Source organism: Mesoplodon densirostris, chromosome 18 (assembly GCF_025265405.1).
Source record: "Mesoplodon densirostris isolate mMesDen1 chromosome 18, mMesDen1 primary haplotype, whole genome shotgun sequence".
NCBI classification, from domain to species: Eukaryota; Metazoa; Chordata; class Mammalia; order Artiodactyla; family Ziphiidae; genus Mesoplodon; species Mesoplodon densirostris.
In genome coordinates, this window is record NC_082678.1 from 6,981,054 (window position 1) to 6,999,087 (window position 18,034).

Below are 18,034 nucleotides of genomic sequence, written 5' to 3' on the forward strand. Positions count from 1 at the left end.
CCCAACCCCAGATCTCTGTGGACAAGCGGAGATCAGAATGCTACAGCTTCAGCCCGAGCTGCCCCTGTACCACCATCCCTGGATCCTTCCAGGGTCCATCCCTGGACCCCGAAGCACACAGTACACAACTTGCCAAAATGGATTCTACCACTTTATTCAGATAAGAGGTCACAAGCCACAGGACTTTAAAGTGCGTGAAATTCACTGGCAATAGAGCCGCACATACACCAGCCTCCCCCGCCGGTCCCCACCACCTTGCTCCATCCATCATTACATGTCTGAGGGGGAGGGGTTAAGACCCGTCATTCAAAGGTGGGGGACAGCAGGGGATAAGGATGGGAATGCTGAAGGAACAGCAGTAGTAGTGGTCTGACACTGGGGAAGGAGGGGATCAACCACAGGGATTCTGTACACCGAGGGGAGGGTGGGGTCAGCCTAGCCTCTCAAAGGCTGGATGTAATTTTTCCCCCATCTGCTCCTTATAGCCAGCCCCCGGCATTTCAGACAGCCCGAACTCTTCCTCCTTCATCTGTCTCTGGTTTTTCCCTATAATTTATGAGTAATTTGGAGCCCACAGTCCAGCTAGAGGGTGTCCCCTATACACAATGCATACAAACCACAGCAGATGTAGATTTCAGAATCATAGTGGGGGCTGGCCCAGTCTGGTGGGAAGAGGCTTCTGTCAGGAACTAGCTAGGCGTGTGCTCAGTGCTGGGTGCATGTGTGCCCATAAGTGTGGTGAGTGAGAGGATGTGAGTGTGTGTGTGTGTGTGTGTGGGTGTGTGTGTGTGCGCATGCGCATGCGCGCATGCACGTCCCACAAAAATCCCTAGGTGACAGTTTGGCCACAGGGAACCCTATTCCTTGCTTCATGGGACAGCCAGTGGGGTTAGAGGAAGGGGGTGGTCAGCACAGACTGGGGAAGAGAGGCTCTAATTCCCCAGAGAGAAGGGAGAAGCCTGCTCCCGTACCTAACACTCCCTAGGCCAGTCTGTACCTGCCCGTGTCTTTTTCCCCAGCACAATGCTCTTTGTTCCCTGCAGCTCAGCACCAGCTGTAGACACAGGGGCGGCTCTCAGAGCTGGCGCCATTCTCACTCAGTTCTTCTGTTTCAAGGCAGCTCCTCCTGCCTCCACCACGACGTGAGACAGAACTAAAGGAGAGTCTTCCACTGTCTCCTTCCCCCTTCTCCCTCAGGAACGAGATTTGGGCAGGGACCCCAGAGACCTTAGCTCAAACTCCACCTCAATCTACAGACCTTCTAAAGGAAATAAAGTGCTTTGCATGAATCCCAGAAAGAATGGCACCATGAACTGGCACAGGTGGCCGGCCTGCTTCTCGACACTTCAGATACCCTCTGCCAGTCTGCACCGCATGCATGATGCCATCCCAAACACGTGCAATTTGGGAGCTCCTTGCCCACCTCCAAACACATACTGTCAACTCATCCTTTCCAACAGCAGGGGCTACAGACAGGAAAGTAATCAACCAATAACCTCCCCCCTCTCTAGTCCAGGCCTGTACCCCTGTACCCGGAAGAGAGGAGCAACAGTGGGCCTGTGGGCCCAGCCTCTAAGGGGAATGAAAGGCCTGAAAACAACTACATCTGCAGGGAACCAGAGCATCACACCCAGGCTGCACGACCCCCTCCAGTTCTTCAGTGGTGGCATAATGCCTGCCTGCAGTCGCTAAGCCAGAACTTTGGAAGGGGCTGACAGGGCACTGGTACCTGCTCCCGGGAATCTGAAAACGTGTCTATCCATCTCCAGAGTATACAGAGAAGGTTTCTCAAAGCCTGCTGGGCCCCAAGCTTAGCAGTTTAATTACTGTCGTCAGGCTGGTTCTCACTCTCTGCCTGTGGAAGGATGGCACTCAGCTTTCCTTCTCCCAGCATTGAATATCTTTACTTAGAACCCACACTCTTTCAGTTTGAAGCCTGTCAGGAGGAAAGAGGTAGTAAGGTGACCCATCTCCCCTCTGAGTTCGGTCTGTGCTGCCCGCCAGGCTCGCCTTTAACCCTGACCACTCATAAGCTCCAGGTACCAAACTTCACTTAGCCTGTCCTCTCCAGGTCTTAGGACCACAGAGAGATATGCTGGCAACCCCACTACAGAAGGACCCTTGATTTGGAAAGTTAGGCTAATGCTTGTTAGGAACCATCCAAGTTAACTCCTGAGGCCCACAGCCTGGGTAGGTGATAAGAACTCAAGGGTAAGTCACCCACCCCCAGCCTGTGCTCTCTTCCTCCGAGGCCTGAGATCCGTCTCCCACTTGTGCAACTCTCTCCTGGGAGCTCAAGCCCTAGCTGCCTCTGTCTCCCCTCTCACTGAGACAGTTTTGTCCCCGCTGGACACAGCTGAGGCCTCACTACAGAGGGAGCGGGTAGGGGTTTCTCGGTGTGGGAGACACAGAGTGCAGGAAACCGGGGCAGCAGTGGTGTGTGCATGAAAGCAGGACAGTGCCGCGACCATAAGTGCTGGCGAGGGGCCCGGGAGGCCTAAAGGACATCGGTCTCCCTCTCGATCCCCACGTACTTGAGGGCATCAGCTTGGCTGTACCTGTCCCAAAGCAGGAGGAGGAACCAGGTTACTACCAAGGCTTTTGTGGTTGAAAATATGGAGTCCCCTCCCATTTCACTTCCCCTCCCACTCCCTACCAGCAGTTTACAAGGCTCCCACTTCTGAGGCAAGGCATCAGAGATCAGAACAAAGAAAAGGCCTTGCCCACCATGAGGTCTTCTCCTTCATCCGTATCACTCACCTTAAGCCCCCAAATCAATTTCAACAGCCACCCCTTATACCTCTAGGGTCACTTCCCTAGGACTAATCCCGGCTGCCTCACCTGTAATCAAAGAAGAGCTCTTCGCCAGCTTGAATCGCCCTCTTGGCGAAGATCCCAATCCGATGATCCCCATTCACCATGACCACTGAAACAGGATAAACCCAAGGCTAGATTTCTACTTAACTCCAAGTCAACAGTCAGTAGTGAGTCTGGGCTGATTTTCTCCGAATTCCCAGTGAAAACATAAATGAAATGGAATTAGAAAGTACTCAATGAAGGTAGTTGTCTCTATGCTTTTAGATCTGTTATTCTGGCTAGTGACAGGGGGAAAGAATTATCTTTAAAAGACTCATGTTTTGGGGAAAATGTTTATAATGTATTCAGTGAAAAAAGCAGATTGAAAAACTGAGAGAGAGAGGCTCAAAATGATACCAGACATGAATCATGATTATCTTTGGACAAAGAAATAACTCAGCTATGAAAAAAACTAAATAACGGATAGAAATCATAGTAAATGAAGCATCCATCTCCCACCCCACCTCCCAGGTTACTGGGAACTCACCTTTGGCGTAACAGTTGGGGTTCACGGAATGGTTTGCAAATCGAATTTTGTTTCCTTTCCGGGTAGCATCCACTACAAAATCTGTATAAAGTACACCAAGGAAGACGGTGAGCTCACCAGGCAACTCTACAGCTTCCTGAGCCTGAATCTGAAATCAACTCAACCGTAACAGAAACAACACAATGCAGGGGGGCCTCTGAAGCCAGCACACCCACAGGAGCTAGAAAGCAGCCTCGTGTGGAAGCACTCCCCGTGGGTGCCCCTCTTCTTGCTGGAAGCACATACGTCCCCTCCCATCTACCGGGGAGGGAGATTTCTGAGGTGTAAGTGCTCGGTGCTCTGAATACAAACACAACCCGGAAACGGAGGTTCTCCCAAAGCAAGTGAACTGTGGCTCATGGAGTCTCTGAGTTCAGTTTCACCACTGTGCTCTGAGCATCTGCTGGAAGACTCAGAGCTGACCTGAACCTGTACTACGACCAGGGGAATGTGGTAGGAAGACCTGCCCGAGACCACCTGGGGACGAGAGAGAGCTTCCCTACCGTTGTTGAGGTTGAAGAGGAAGCTGGACATGTACTTGTCATAGACCTTCCCTCGTCGATCAGCCTCATCCTGAGAGATGAGCTGCAGAGACAGACAAGGAACAAACAGGGGGATGTGGCTGTCTGCTCAGGGCACCGCACCCCGCCTCTAGAAAGGGCTGGGAGGGGGCTTATTGAGGACCACGATGAGAATCGTCGGACGGACAGCTCGGCTTCTTTCGTCCCAATCCCCGTCCACCCAGGCTGACCAGCACTAAGGCTGACCAGCGTCTCCTGCCCGCACCCCTTGTGTAGCCTGACTTGCCAAAAAGTCCAAGAAAGAGTGGTTTGTTTCAGGACTGCAAACCGTTCTGTGGCATCCCCTGAGAGGCCACGTGAGAACTCAGCTGAGTTATTTAGAGATTAATTCACAGAAGTCTGGCCCACAGAAAATCAGGGTTTCTCATCAGTATCTCCCCAGATAAGAATGTGGGCCAAACCGATAGTACTCACCTCACCACAGTATTCAGAAATGAATTCGTTCTTCTGCACAGACTCCTTAATGAAGGTACCCCATCCGGCCACATCTGAGGGGGCCAGCAGCAGGTGCTGGGGAAGAGGGAGTCAAACCTCAGACTACAGGGCGTGTGCGAGCCAGTGGGGGATGTGTGCTGGACGTGCATGTGTGCTGCGGGGAGCGGGGTGGAAAGAGCTAGTAACTGTAAGAGGATCTGAAAACAGAAAAGGCTCTAAGCCATTGTGTTCTGGGGGGAGGTGGTGAAAGGAGATGTGACACCCCTTCCTCTAGCCCTGGGGACCTCCTGGGCCTGAGCCCGTGGAACCCACGGTGGGTGTCCAGTAAAAACAGACAATGTCAATGACACGGCCCTCCTCTCTGCTCCTCTCAGCCTGGCCAGGTCAGGGGATCATTTTTCTAATCCCTCAAGGGGACCAAACGTTTGATTAACTCAGAAAGCGTGTGTCCATTAGGATTTGCTAACACTGGTGCACAAACTGCCTAAGGAACCAGCAGAAAGGGGCCACTCACATCGTCGGTCCTTCCCGCTCCCATCCGGCCCCGAGTCCTGGGAAAAGCCCTCACCTTCTTGAGGCCACGCTGGATGCTGCAGTTCTTACAGGAGACCACCTTGCAGTCCCAGTGCTCCGAGGCCCCACAGGTGAGACACAGGTCGGGGTCACACTCTCGCACCGCCAGGTAGCAGGGGCACTGCTTGGTGTTGCACTGGGTCTTACAGCGACAGCCGGGAAAGCGATTCTGACCTGTGCAGGACGCAGGGAAGGGTCGAGAGAGAAGCAGGCTAGTGCTAGGGCTCGGGTTTGACTCAAGGGACAGCAGGGAAGTGTATGTTATGGGTTCGAGGGTACATGGCAGCAGAGGAGAGAAGCTGCCTTCCCAATAATCACATCGTCAAGTGTGTTTCAGAGAAAATGGAGTGCCTACATGAAGGCTGATTCATGCCTGAAAGTCAGAAAAGCAGCTTTGACTCTGGAGATGTGTTTCCTAGAGATTCCCTAACAATGCTCTCCCCTGCTTTGTTAGTAGAATTTGGGAGGGAGGTGGAGTGTGCCCCAGAGAAGCAGAAATCAGTGCTTTTCCCTGGGAAATCCTCACTGTCAAAACCAGAATCATTTTCAGGATGCATCCGTTCTATATCCTCCTCGTCCACCCACTGCCCTCCCAGCATGAACACCCCACCCCTCCACTGTGGTTAAGACTGGTATCTGCTCTGGGTTAGGAGGTGCTTCCAGCGCAACTGCCCGGGCAGCAAAAGGTCTGCAGGCTCTGGGGGCTGCGATCACACTGCTCAGCCTTGAGTGGAGGAGGGCAGGCGGGGCTAAGACGTGAGAGAGAAGCACGCGGAGCCTCTGTTCCACGCTCTGCTGACATCCAGACGGACCTGATGCTACAACTCCAGATACGAGACTAAAACAGACACACGCAGCATTGTAACCTGTATACGTTGTCCAACAATATCCTGGAAAGGGAGGCTGTGTTTCTGCACTTTAAGGAAAAAGATTCCCATGTTTCTTAATGCTGCCCTGAAAGGTGAAGTTGGAAAAGCAGCTGATTTCTGTGTAATTGTTGCTTTTAAAATCATACACATCAGGGTTTTCAAAACATGGTTTTTCTAGATCTTAAGTATCTTGTTTTCCCTGGAGAACGCTTCAAACACAGCAAGGAGAATATGAGAAGGCCCGTAAGCAGCAAAGGGCCTGGGGGGTGGGGGCCGGAGCGGAGGGAAACCTAGGATGCTGAGGCCGACTACTGCAGCGAACGGAGAACTCTTACAGTCAGGGTTGCACTGGCAGAACTTCTCACAGAAATTCTGAGTCATGATGCAGGGGCAGGTACTGTCACAGGGGCGGTCCGGGTGGTCACAGGGCTGGTAGTTGTACACTTGGGTGGAGGAGTTATCTAGGAGAGAAGAGAACAGGCAGGACACGGCTGTGCCCGTACTCCCGAGCTGCCCTCCCTCCCAAGGGTCCAGCTGCCCCCATTCAAAGGAGGCTTGTTCTGACCATAACCTGGGACACACATTTAGCCCCTGAAGTGAGAAGCAATCACAGGTGATGGTTCATAAGCTACAATGGGGTGATTTGCTTTGTGGGGAGAGTGTGGAAATGGTCCAATCACAGGGCAGCTATTTTAAACACTAAACGAAGCCTGGAACCCGGCAAATGGCCCATGATGAAAGTCGGAGACCACAGGCCTGTGACTCTACCTCCTAAGAGGTCTTCTCGGCTGCAGTGAGGAGCTGAGCTGTTCTCAGCTGCTGCAGGGGGACCTGCAATGTGCGCGGAGGCCGTGCCGGGTCAACAAGTGCAGCCATGGGTGGGGCAGCGGGAGGGGCGGCCACAGGCTGCGACCTGAGCAGATCGCCCTGGTGGAACTTACCTTTCTTCAGCTGGATTTTCCTGCAGTGCGCAGCCCACAGCCTGCAAGAGATGGTACGGCTCAGGGTCATGGCCCTGGGGAACTCTGCAGATTCGGGTAAGTGATAACACGACCTGCTCTGAGGGACTGCAGTCTGATGACTGGGGATCCTCCCCAAATCCCTTCACAGGAGGCCTGGACGTTGGTCCCTGGAAGCTGGAGTCCATCCTACATGCAGCTGGCCTATGCCTCAAGATTTAGACACGAACAACACCCCTCTCAATAAACAAACATACGTAAAAGAACAAAAACCAGATGCAAAACCAAACCCAACCCTCTATGTCTATTAAAATGCTATTGTTTCTCCCTGTCTCCTCTCCCCTGCCCTCCCTCTCTTTGGGGAGGTGGAGATGTGGGAGCATTTCAGGACGAGGAGGTTGAAAGGGAGAAGCCACAGGGATTTCCTTCTACATCTAGAACTGGTGTCAGTTCCTTGGGGAATAAAGCCAGGCAGAGTGTCGGACACACACACAAAAAAAACCAAAAGACGAAAAAGACTTCCAACCCTAAGCAAAGACTAGCTAGAAGACAGTGTTGTTATGCAACTTAGAAAAACAACACAAATGCCAAAAACAAAAAAACCAAAGACAAAAAATCCCTGGTCAGAGCTGAGAAGTGGGCACAGTGTTAACTAACAGCCCAGTGAGAAGAAATGGCCTCAGGGTGGAGCCACGAGGCTAGCTCACGTCCTGCTGGCCGGGAGCTTAGACGGAAAACCAGTTATTTCATGGTCCACAGCATCGAGGGACAAGGGAAGGGCTGGTCCAAGGCACAGACCCACAGGGAGCACTGAGAAGGCTGGCCCCCTGCTGGGTGATGCTGAACTGAGGGGCAGTGGCTGAAGAGGGAGGCAGGAGGGAAGTCCCAGGGGAGGTCAGAGCACAGGGACAGCCCGGCCACAGGAAGCCCTCAGTCCAACCCTTGCCTGTGCTTTCTCTTCTTCTTCTGTGAGGGGTTCATGAGCTCATCTGTTGGCAGCTTCAGGATAAGTGATTCTTTGACTGCGAACTGGAAGACCTGGAAGAGAAATCCAACAGGACCTGTCACTTCTCCTTGAGCTGAGTGGTCAGATAAGTGACCCAGCCAGGTGCTGGGCTCGGGAGAGTTCTGGAGAGCTCACAGGCAGACGACTGAGCATCTTCAGTAGGGAGAGATAGAGTGGCCCTGGGACATTGGGTTACTGGCTCTTAAGTTAATTCTTAAGTGTTTATCCTGATTCGAGAAGGAGAAATACTGAGTACAGGTACAGCTTTCCTGGTCAGTAGCTTTCATCTACTGCTCTGCCTACCGAGCCCTGAGTGGGCCGATTCTTACCAACAGTATCTGCCTCTTCTTAGGAAAGGCAGCACTGTGTACCTTGTGTGACTGAGTCTGATGTGACCAGAGGTACCACCCGGCTAAGCACTAGCTCCCTCTGTGGGCGGAAAGATGTCAGAGCCTTGACTATTTCAGTAGGACAGCATTTCAGGAAGGCTGGTTCCCTTTCAATGTGCTGCATCCCTTAGAGCATTCGTTTTCAGCTTTTTCTTCTCCTTTTTGGTTATAGGCCCTCTTGAGATTCCATGAAAACTATGAATCTTCCTCTCGGGAAAATACATACAAAAATTGTTTTGCACACATTTCTGCAGATTTTTAGATCAAGAAAACCTGTGCCTTGGGGAACTAGATGTGAGCTCCAAAATGAAAGCAAACGACACTTGAGCTCATGGTTCTATTTGTTCTAAGTAGAGGGAGCATGAAGAACACGTCACAGAGACACTTTCAGAAGGTAGGGAGCTAAGGGAGCAGGGCTCAAGCTCTGGTGTTCCTCTCCTTTTGGACAGTTTGGCCCTAACACCTGACTCCCTGTCCCTGTGCTTCAGTCTGTCTTCTCACCGCAGGCTTTTCCTGCCTCCAGAGTATCAGTAGCTGCTATCAAATTGTGATTCTAGTGATGATGTGAGTGAGACAGACAAGTTCCAGGCCCAGCTATTAGGGGTCATAATTAGAAAATCTGATGATTCAACATTTGAAGAATAAAACAACTGAGAAGACTGATGGCGGGGTGGAGGGGGCAGTGGCAGCTGCAGCTACAGAAGCAGGAGCAGCAGTGGAAATGCAAGATAAGAAGATCCCCAGAAAGACCCAGGAGTCCCTTCTAGGAAATGGGTCCACATTTAGAAAGAAAGGCAGGAACCAAAAAAAAAAAAAAAAAAAAAAAGCTGAAGAGGGTAGAAACATCCAGAAGAAGTAGAGAGTGGCTAGAGACAGAAATAAGAATTCAGCAAGGAGAGCAGATCCCCAAACCTTGCTAGGCCTGGCATTCGCAGGAGGCCCCATGTTTGGGGAACCCACCTCATGGCCCAGAAGCACAGGCTCATGAAGGACTGAGCCTCAGACAGCTTTTATCCAGACAGGCAGTCTTACAAAATGGCAGAAAGGGGACTTCCCTGGTGTCGCAGTGGTTAAGAATCCACTTGCCAATGCAGGGGACACAGGTTCGATTCCTGGTCCAGGAAGATCCCACATGCCGCAGAGCAACTAAGACCGTGCGCCACAACTACTGAGCCTGCACTCTAGAGCCCATGAGCCACAAACTACTGAGCCCACACGCCACAACTACTGAAGCCCACACGCCTAGAGCCCACGCTCCGCAACAAGAGAAGCCACCGCAATGAGAAGCCCGCGCACCACAACTAGAGGAAGCCCGCACGCAGCAATGAAGACCGAAGGCAGCCAAAAAAAAAAAAAAGAAAAAAGGCAAAAGGGCCACCAGAGTGGCAGCTTGTTCTTGTTCCTTTCAGACAGTACCTGCTTGCACGTCTTAGTCCCCAGAAGCCTGGCTATTGAACAGAAGTTGTTGAAGTAGGTGCCGTGAAAGACTCGAAAAAGAGATTCTTCAGCCCCAGTCCACTCCACAGGCTCCGAGGGTGCTTCCACTACACAGAGCTGAGGTGGGGCCGGACTAGCCTTCTGTTTCGTGGGGGTCTGACAGCGAGAGTTAGCCTCTAAGAAAGGAAGAAATAAGAGAAACAGAAGAAGGTGGAGTGCAGCTGTCATCAGTGGTGTGCCACACACTCAGTACTTCATTCTAAAGGCAGAATCGTTAGGAACGAAAATGTTCCCTGTCCTTACAGCTTACAGGTGAACACGTGGAAAGAATGAACAGTTTCAAAAGGTAGCGATGTTAGGTGTCAGGCAAGGATCCTGGGTTTACCTTGTGTGGAAAGAAGAGATCATTTTCAGTTCACTGTACCTGAAGAACTGGAGGCCCAGTCATTGCCAGTGTCCCTGTCACTGTCCCCTTCTTTGGTCTCAGCCACGGCAGAGGCTGAAGTGTTGGAACAGGAAGCACTGACCACGTGGTGCCTTCGCCGGCGACGCCCGGAGCACTTGGAGCGAGGGTTGTGGAGCATGGCATACTCCTTTGCTCCTTCCTGCAAGGGCCGTGTCACAGTTAGGAAACAGGACCAGGCCCAGAGCCACCACGTTGGTCCCGTCATCACAAACCATCTTCAATATCTCGGCTTACTTACAACAATGCTTTTTCCTTTTCTTTGTTTTCTCTGTACCATGTAAGTATGACCACATGATAGTTTCTTAACATTCTAAAGCTTACAAATTTATACCTCTTCACCAAAGAGCTGCCCTATAAAATAATCTTTATAAAGATATAATCGATGCATCTATGCATCTTCAACTGTCCGGTGAGTTGTATCTTACGTTCATTTGCGTGCTGGCTGTCTGGAATTTGAGAACACATTCTCCTGTAGATGAGAAAATGAGGTTCAGGGACTTCCCTGGTGGCGCAGTGGTTGAGAATCCGCCTGCCAATGCAGGGGATACGGGTTCGATCCCTGGTCCGGGAAGATCTCACATGCCGCAGAGCAACTAAGCCCATGCGCCACAATTACTGAGCCCACGCACCGCAAATACTGAAGCCCATGCTCTTTAGGGCCCACATGCCGCAACTACTGAGCCCCCATGCTGCAACTACTGAAGCCCGTGCCTAGAGCCCGTGCTCTGCAACAAGGGAAGCCACCGCAACGAGAAGCCCGGGCACTGCAGCAAAGAAGAGTAGCCCCCACTCGCCGCAACTAGAGAAAAGCCCGCGCGCAGCAACACAGACCCAAAGCAGCCAAAAAAAAAAAAAAAAAAAAAAGCAAGAAAATGAGGTTCAGAGAGGGGAAGGGAGCTGCTGAGAGCATGTAGTTAATATTCCAGAGTAGGTACAAGAATCAGGGCTCTTGGTCTCCAGGCCTCACTGTTCTTTGCATTTTACCACACTGTCTCTGTTTCAATAAGAAAATGTATAATCCCTGAATTTGTATAATATTACTACTTAATTTTGGAACTTCCCTCCAAGTCAGTATTTTATACTTGGAAGAATACTGTTTTGTTACTTTATAGCTACGTTTATTTTGTTTTTTTTTTTTTTAAAAAAGACCAAATAACATCATTCAGCTTGATCATCTATCTTCTCACCAGGCTTGGTTTCCAAAGATTTCTAGCTGTTGCTGAAAACTAAATCTACAAGTAAGGGATAAATGTTTACCATTACTAAGGATATTCAGAAGGCCCTAAAAGAAATTCCAAGAGAGAAGTTTTGAATTTAATTGAATCTGACATTATGGGCCTATGCTACAATGTTACATACACAGGATTCCAGGAAAGCTACTGTGGAGAGGGCAATGTCCTTCTGAGTTATATAAATGCTGGTATGTTGACATAACATGGTGTTAAAAAAAAAAAAAGCATGGACTGTGGAGTTAGACCAGAGCTTGAATTTCCTCACTGCCACACCACTGACATAGTAACAATCTTTAGGCAAAATATGTAACTTTTATAACCTATAGTTTCTCCACCTCAAGATGTTGTTATAAGCATGAAAATAAGATAATATATGTTAAGGGCCAGCCTACTGCTTGACACATAGGAAAGCGTTAATACATATTACGGAAAAAATAAATCAGATAAAGTCTATTTATTCTTTTGCTTTACCATGTGGCACATTTTCCTGATTTTTATCCAGTGGCACTCTCTACCATCCTTCCTTCTATTATCCCACTAAAGATGGTCCCAGAGGCACTTGGCTGTATAACCTCATTTTAATTGGTAGCAGAAATTTTATCAAGGTATTTTATTCTTTACCTAAGCTCACCCTGTTGTGTAGAAAGCAGAACTGTGTCTTTGGCAAGTCCAACTGAACCTATTCCCTTCGAGCTCTCAGTGTACCGCCTCCCCACATGAATGCAGGAGACTTTATGCCGCTGCATGAGGTCTGTCCATCGGGGAAGGGTCCATCTGGTTGATTAACTCACATAAGACATCAGCACCTTCACGTGTTATTCCTCCTACATTTATATGCATTTAAAGGAAGACAGCAAAGAAAATGGTGTCTCACACACACATACAGCTCCAATTCAAACAACACAGTTTCAGACTCTGAAATCTGAGTAGCTGATATTTAGAGCAAGAAAGCCTTAATGTTCTTCCAACCTCACTCCATGAGACTAACTTCACAGTCCTACTGCTGCAGTAACTGGGAGCTCCTTAAGAGCAGAAGCCATGTTTCACCTGTACTGTGTGACCCCCAGGGTGCTATGTACCAGCTCACTTGGTTTGTGTTTCCTGGGGTAGAAAGCCCAAGGACCATTTCCTGCTCAGTTTTCAACGAAGTTTAACAATGGCAGAACAGCTTAAAAACGTACCAGCAAGAGGAAGCAGTCTGTGCCACACGGTTCTGGCTCAATCTTGATTTCTTTGTTCTTGCGTTTATATACATTAGGGGTGGCATGAAAAGCTGGAAAACACAAAACTGTCCTGTTGCCAATGGTTCATCCACTTGACAGAACAAAATTGAATTAGGGAGCTACTGCAGGAGAATTTAGATATAAAACAGCTATCATCAAGGTGCACAAAACCGAATCATTTCTGACATCAACACACTTCTTCCAAAGCTAGGGGGTACTCGGGGACAACTGCGTTGCTGGGTATTCTGTCCTGACCATGCAAAGCACACTGCACTATAACTGAACAAGAGAAAATAGAATTGGCCCTTTGTAAAACCATCATCAGATCAGAAGCCGGGAACTCTATCGGATAAACTGAAATAAAGAGAAAGAAATGGTGGCTGGGGATGGAAAACAGGAGAGCATTTCAGGGTCGCCCCACTCACGGTGAAGGAAGCAGTCGTATTTAAAACAGCGCCGGCAGAAGAGCGTGTGGAAGGAGTGCAGGGACTGCTCCCGCTGCACGGACTTCGCATTAGGGCCATCGATGTTGGGTGTGCACTGAGGGGGGAGCGCGTTGGGGTCTGACATCTCTGTGAGCTCCCGATACCTAGTTAAGAAAAGAGAGGTGAGAGTTCCTTCCAAGGGAATGTCTGCACTGAGAAAACACAGACTGAGTACTGACAGTCATCCGCGAATGGTCTGCCAAGGGAGAATGGGCGTTTTTTTTATAGGTCTTGATGTATAACCAAGTGGGTTCACCACTGTAATTATGCTGGGCTCGGCGTGTGTCTGAAAGTAAAGGGAGGGAAAGATTTGATAAATATGGTGCTGGAGTAACTCTCCAGAAAAGTGGCAAAATCTTTAAACTTCTCTGCCCAGACTTACTTAAAAGTCAGCAAACGATGTCCCTTAATATGGCAATGGGCATTCAGAGGTAATCAGAAGTGTAGGCAAATCATCATGCAGTTACCAGAAATGGGGCTTTTTATTAGCCAAAAACAAGCTTGTACGAAAGTTTCCCCCCCCCGCAGTGCTCCACATGGCCTGCAGGGGGCAGCTTTCCCTACCTCTCCTTCATGTCATCTGGGACACCATTCTCAGGGAACATAGAGGCGATCGCACTGAAGATCATGTCATTTGGGAACTGTTTCTTTGAACTCTTTTTGTTGCCTGAATTAGAAATGACAAAAAGCTACTGAGTGCCATAATCAGAATACGCAAACGAAGCTATTCGATCGTTTTTCCTTTTGTCACGGCATTTTGATTAGAGCTGCTCTGTTAACCTAACCATCAACGGTTTAGGAATACATAAAGAAGGTCAGTGTTACCTGGACCTATCTAATAGGCCACCAGTAAATAAGGAAATCAGATTCATCTACATGATAACAACAAAATCCACAGTCCAGGGGAATTCCCTGGCGCTCTAGTGGTTAGGACTCTGAGCTTTCACTGCCGAGGGCCTGGTCGGGGAACTAATATCCCACAAGCTGTGTGGTGTGGCCAAAAAAGAAAAAATCCACAGTCCCAGACAGAATCTGGAGGTGAAAACAGAAGTTTTTATGGAGAGACCTGAGTGCAGAAGGACCCTACCATAATATTGATGCTGAAGAACAAGATGGATACTATAACTTCGTTATAACAAGAGAGACAGACTATGTGTCTAGACATATAGTATAATGAGATAACATAAAGTATAATGAAATGTGAAGTTAATTAAATAATTAAATATTGACTAACATGGGAAAATGCTCATGAATAATTAAATATTGACTAACATGGGAAAATGCTCAAGATTAACTAAATAAGGGGTATAAATTATGTATGTGTATACACACACATGTGGCATGACACCAATTTCATATACCATATATGTATGTTAATTTACATATGTACTTTTTAAAAATTGAGGTATAATTGATATATATTTTACCCATTTTAGGTGTACATATGTATATTTATATATATACATTTTTTAAGTCTAGAAGGAAATATTAGTACTCGTTATTTCTAGGCAGCAGCATAACAGGGTAATTTAATTTTCTTCTTTATAATTTTCCGTATTTTCCAAACACACTATTTTTATAATTAGAAACGCACAACGATTACTGTCTAAGTTCTCCTACTTTGTTCTTCAGCTAGATCACAGCTACCTTAAACCATTAGTCAGTGAACACATCTTCCTTTTAAGTGGACCAATGAGAAGCACCAACAGCCTTTAATAAGCAACAAACGTCTGTTTTTGCCTTCCTCCCTCTCACTGGCACTTTCACAGTGGAATTAGGAAGTCGTGCTATTCACCTTCAATAGCATGTCGCTTTCTCTTTCTTGTTACTGGCAGATCCTCTTTGCTGTCATCTTGCTTTCCATCTGAGGTGTCGTTGTGCCCTTCCTCCTCCTCATCTGAGTATTGATTCAGAGCATCTACCAACTCCAAGAAAACAGCATCACTAATCAGGACAGACCCGGGAATCATCTCTGAAATATAAGATTTAGATGGATGAGCAGTGGTCATTTTATACTCCATTAGTCCTCCTAGGAAGATTTTCCTGTGTTCACTCCTGAGGCCCAGATAGATAATATATGTACATTTTTGTGTGGACAACCAGGGGATTACAATAATTGGATTGGCTCATACAACTGCAACAGTTCAGCTGGCTGGAGTGGGAAATCCAGTTATGGGCTTTCTTTTTACTGGGGTCTTCACTTCCTCAGTAATATCAACCTGTATTTATGGTCCAAAATATCACAAAAGTGTTCCAACAATACAAATGGGAAAGAGAAAGAATGATAAAATGAAAATGTACTTGGTTTTGCTGCTGATGGGTCAGTAGTGACTTCTTTGAATCAAAAGACAGCATACTTTTTTAAAAAATCATACTATCAATATATGGGGTTATACTACAACTTAGGATAAGGCCTCTGAACACTAGGGGGCACTGTATATAAATAATGCATTTCAACAGCAGCACAGCAGCACCCACGATTGTCAAAAGATCAGGTGAGGCTATTGGTTTGCAAATCCATGGAGAGTCTCTCCCTATCTCCCCTTCTTACACACTAACAGCCTTTTCTAGAACTACAACTAAATACAAATGACCTGCTTTTGAAATCGTATACAAGCCAGTGTGTCCCTGTCCTTTGAAGTAAAAGGCTTTTGCTTTAGTCTCCCAGGTCTTCCGAGTCACCAAAAGGCTGGCTCAAGAGGTAACGATTAGGAAATGTGAAGATGCAGAAACAGAGAATAGCCGTTGGGCCAGGAAACTGGTAACAGTTTAGACCATAAACCTACAACGTAGGAGAACCACCGTAGTCCCAGTTCCCCGAAAGATATAGATACAGGCCTGACACATGTTCCTAAGTTGTCTTACAAGAAGCAGACCCCCACCAGAGGAAAACTGCTGACCACAAGTATGCAGACCCTAGACTGGCTGAAACCAGAAAGTTGATGATGCTTGAAATTTCACCCTGATGCCAACCAATCCAAGAATTGGGCACAAGCTGATCACGCACCCTGCGGCCCCCTTCCTCACACTGCCTTTAAAACCCCTTCTGTGAAAGCCATCAGGGAGTTCCGGTCCTTTGAGCATGACCTGTCTTTTCTCCTTGCTTGGCACCCTACCATAAATGCTGTACTTTCCTTCACCCCAACCTGGTGTCAGAAGATTGGCTTTACTACACACGGGCGAGCAGACCCAAGTTTGGTTTGGTAACACTTTTAGGAAAGTCAGAATATTATAACCAACTTCTGGGAGATCCAGGGGGTCTCTGGATCTAAGAAGAGAGGTTATACTCATTGCCAATCTCACAGAAAGGGAAACAAAGAACAAAACAGCCTTGGATGGATTTATGGAAAACTCCAAAGATCAAACTTATTTGTTCGCTAAACTTTCTCTCTAGCCACTGATTACTTTTATGTCCCAACTCCTTTTTTGGTCATGCCACGTGGCTTGCGGGATCTTAGTTCCCCAACCAGGGATTGAACCCGGGCCCCTGGCAGTGAGAGCTCGGAGTCCTAACCACTGGACCATCAGGGAATTCCCCCAACTCCTTTTAAAATTTAACAGGGGTGTTGGTAATATAAAATGTTTACTCCCAGCCATGTGGTGACATTGAAATATTCTTCAGTGTATACACCATGAGACAACAGATAAAAGCAAGACAACGATGCACCAAATAAAAGGCACCATCCTAACAAAGTCCAGGAGCCCAGTGCCACTACCTTCTTCACCGTGGACTTTGCCATCGTAGTTATTGATCAGCTCCTCAATGAAAGTCTCATCTTCTTCTTTCACCTCATCTCCCATGTAGGGAATATTGCACAAAACTGTCTCATCTTCTACCTGAAATCAAACCAGATGTGATTCATTCCATGAATCCACTGTGAAGCTCCTCTTTCCTGTTTAAAGGAACCTTTGCCAAGCCTTTTTTGCTGCTTTAAGGCCCCTGAAAATGCCTTTGGTTACAAAAATTAACTGCATTTTAAAGACTGGTCATTTTGTTTTGCCAACAAAACCTCAAATGGAAAGGGGTAATGCTACTCTTGGAAGAAAAAAAGAAGTCAGTTGTACTATTTGAGAATATTAACTACCAAATGTTAAGCTGGATATTAACAACGATATTTCCACCAACACCTAGAATGTGACAGTGCATTTCTTTTTCACAGTGATTCCAACTATTACGTCATTTTATCCACTAAACATCATTGTGAAATAGGTATAAATATCACATGAACAACAGTTTAAAAGGTCTTCAATTCTAATTCTTCTCATAAGTAGAGAGACAGATGAAAGGAAGGCTTCCAAGAGTATAATCTGCAGTATAACTGGAATGTTTGTAACAGAAACTGGCAACCATAAAGTATCTGTATATTCTATTATATAGACTAAGACTAACCTCGGATAAACATAATAAAAAATTACGATTACAATTCAAATTACTCACACTCAGTGGGAATCTAAAGTCAATTGCAGTACAAGCTATGTATATTTTCTGGCAATAAACAATACTAATGGATCATTTTAATTTTATTCTATTTAATTTTATTTTATCTTATGTTATTTTTTGGTTCAGCAGAGAACGGTCATTCTTAGTTCTCCAACTATCAAGTAAAATTACTCTGAAGTTTTCTTCTAAGAGATGATTTCCTTCTGTAAACCTATACCCTATTCCAGTCAGCAGAACTGCTATCTGTCACCAGGCATGATAAGCGATTGCCATCATATTTAGAGAGAACTGATTATCAGAACCACAAATAATCCTAGTAGGAGTCAGCATAAAGGCCCAGATGAAAGGATTGTAGATCCATGTGCACCTCTGTTATCTTAGTGGCTTTCATAGCATCTTGCCTTTAGGGTATCAAGAAAGGATTGTTCCATCAGCAGGGAGTTGTCAACCTGCTGAAAGAAGTGTCTGATTTAGACTGCATTTAACTGCACATAATGTTATAAAATTGGGCCAAGGTAGTAAAGGAAAATTGGACTCTTGCCCAGTCTCTTTCATT

At 47.3% G+C, this 18,034-nt stretch overlaps 1 protein-coding gene across 3 annotated transcripts in view; it reads right to left on the minus strand.

Moving 5' to 3' along the window:
- EZH1 (enhancer of zeste 1 polycomb repressive complex 2 subunit) overlaps window positions 1–18,034 on the minus strand; it is a 32,220-nt gene that overhangs the window by 2,157 nt on the left and 12,029 nt on the right. For 2 of the 3 annotated variants that reach the window (XM_060082566.1, XM_060082567.1), the window contains 16 exons: window positions 16,754–16,874; window positions 14,833–15,009; window positions 13,602–13,704; window positions 12,978–13,141; window positions 12,511–12,602; window positions 10,056–10,236; window positions 9,611–9,807; window positions 7,746–7,837; window positions 6,782–6,822; window positions 6,176–6,301; window positions 4,967–5,145; window positions 4,378–4,473; window positions 3,886–3,967; window positions 3,344–3,424; window positions 2,842–2,926; window positions 157–2,558 (listed from right to left, as the gene is read on the minus strand). In XM_060082566.1, coding sequence (XP_059938549.1) covers window positions 2,498–2,558; window positions 2,842–2,926; window positions 3,344–3,424; window positions 3,886–3,967; window positions 4,378–4,473; window positions 4,967–5,145; window positions 6,176–6,301; window positions 6,782–6,822; window positions 7,746–7,837; window positions 9,611–9,807; window positions 10,056–10,236; window positions 12,511–12,602; window positions 12,978–13,141; window positions 13,602–13,704; window positions 14,833–15,009; window positions 16,754–16,874 — 1,878 coding nt within the window. In that variant the 3' untranslated portion in view covers window positions 157–2,497. Of the gene's footprint in view, window positions 1–156; window positions 2,559–2,841; window positions 2,927–3,343; window positions 3,425–3,885; window positions 3,968–4,377; window positions 4,474–4,966; window positions 5,146–6,175; window positions 6,302–6,781; window positions 6,823–7,745; window positions 7,838–9,610; window positions 9,808–10,055; window positions 10,237–12,510; window positions 12,603–12,977; window positions 13,142–13,601; window positions 13,705–14,832; window positions 15,010–16,753; window positions 16,875–18,034 lie in introns of those variants that run through there. The other variant, XM_060082569.1, reaches the window with a different exon arrangement.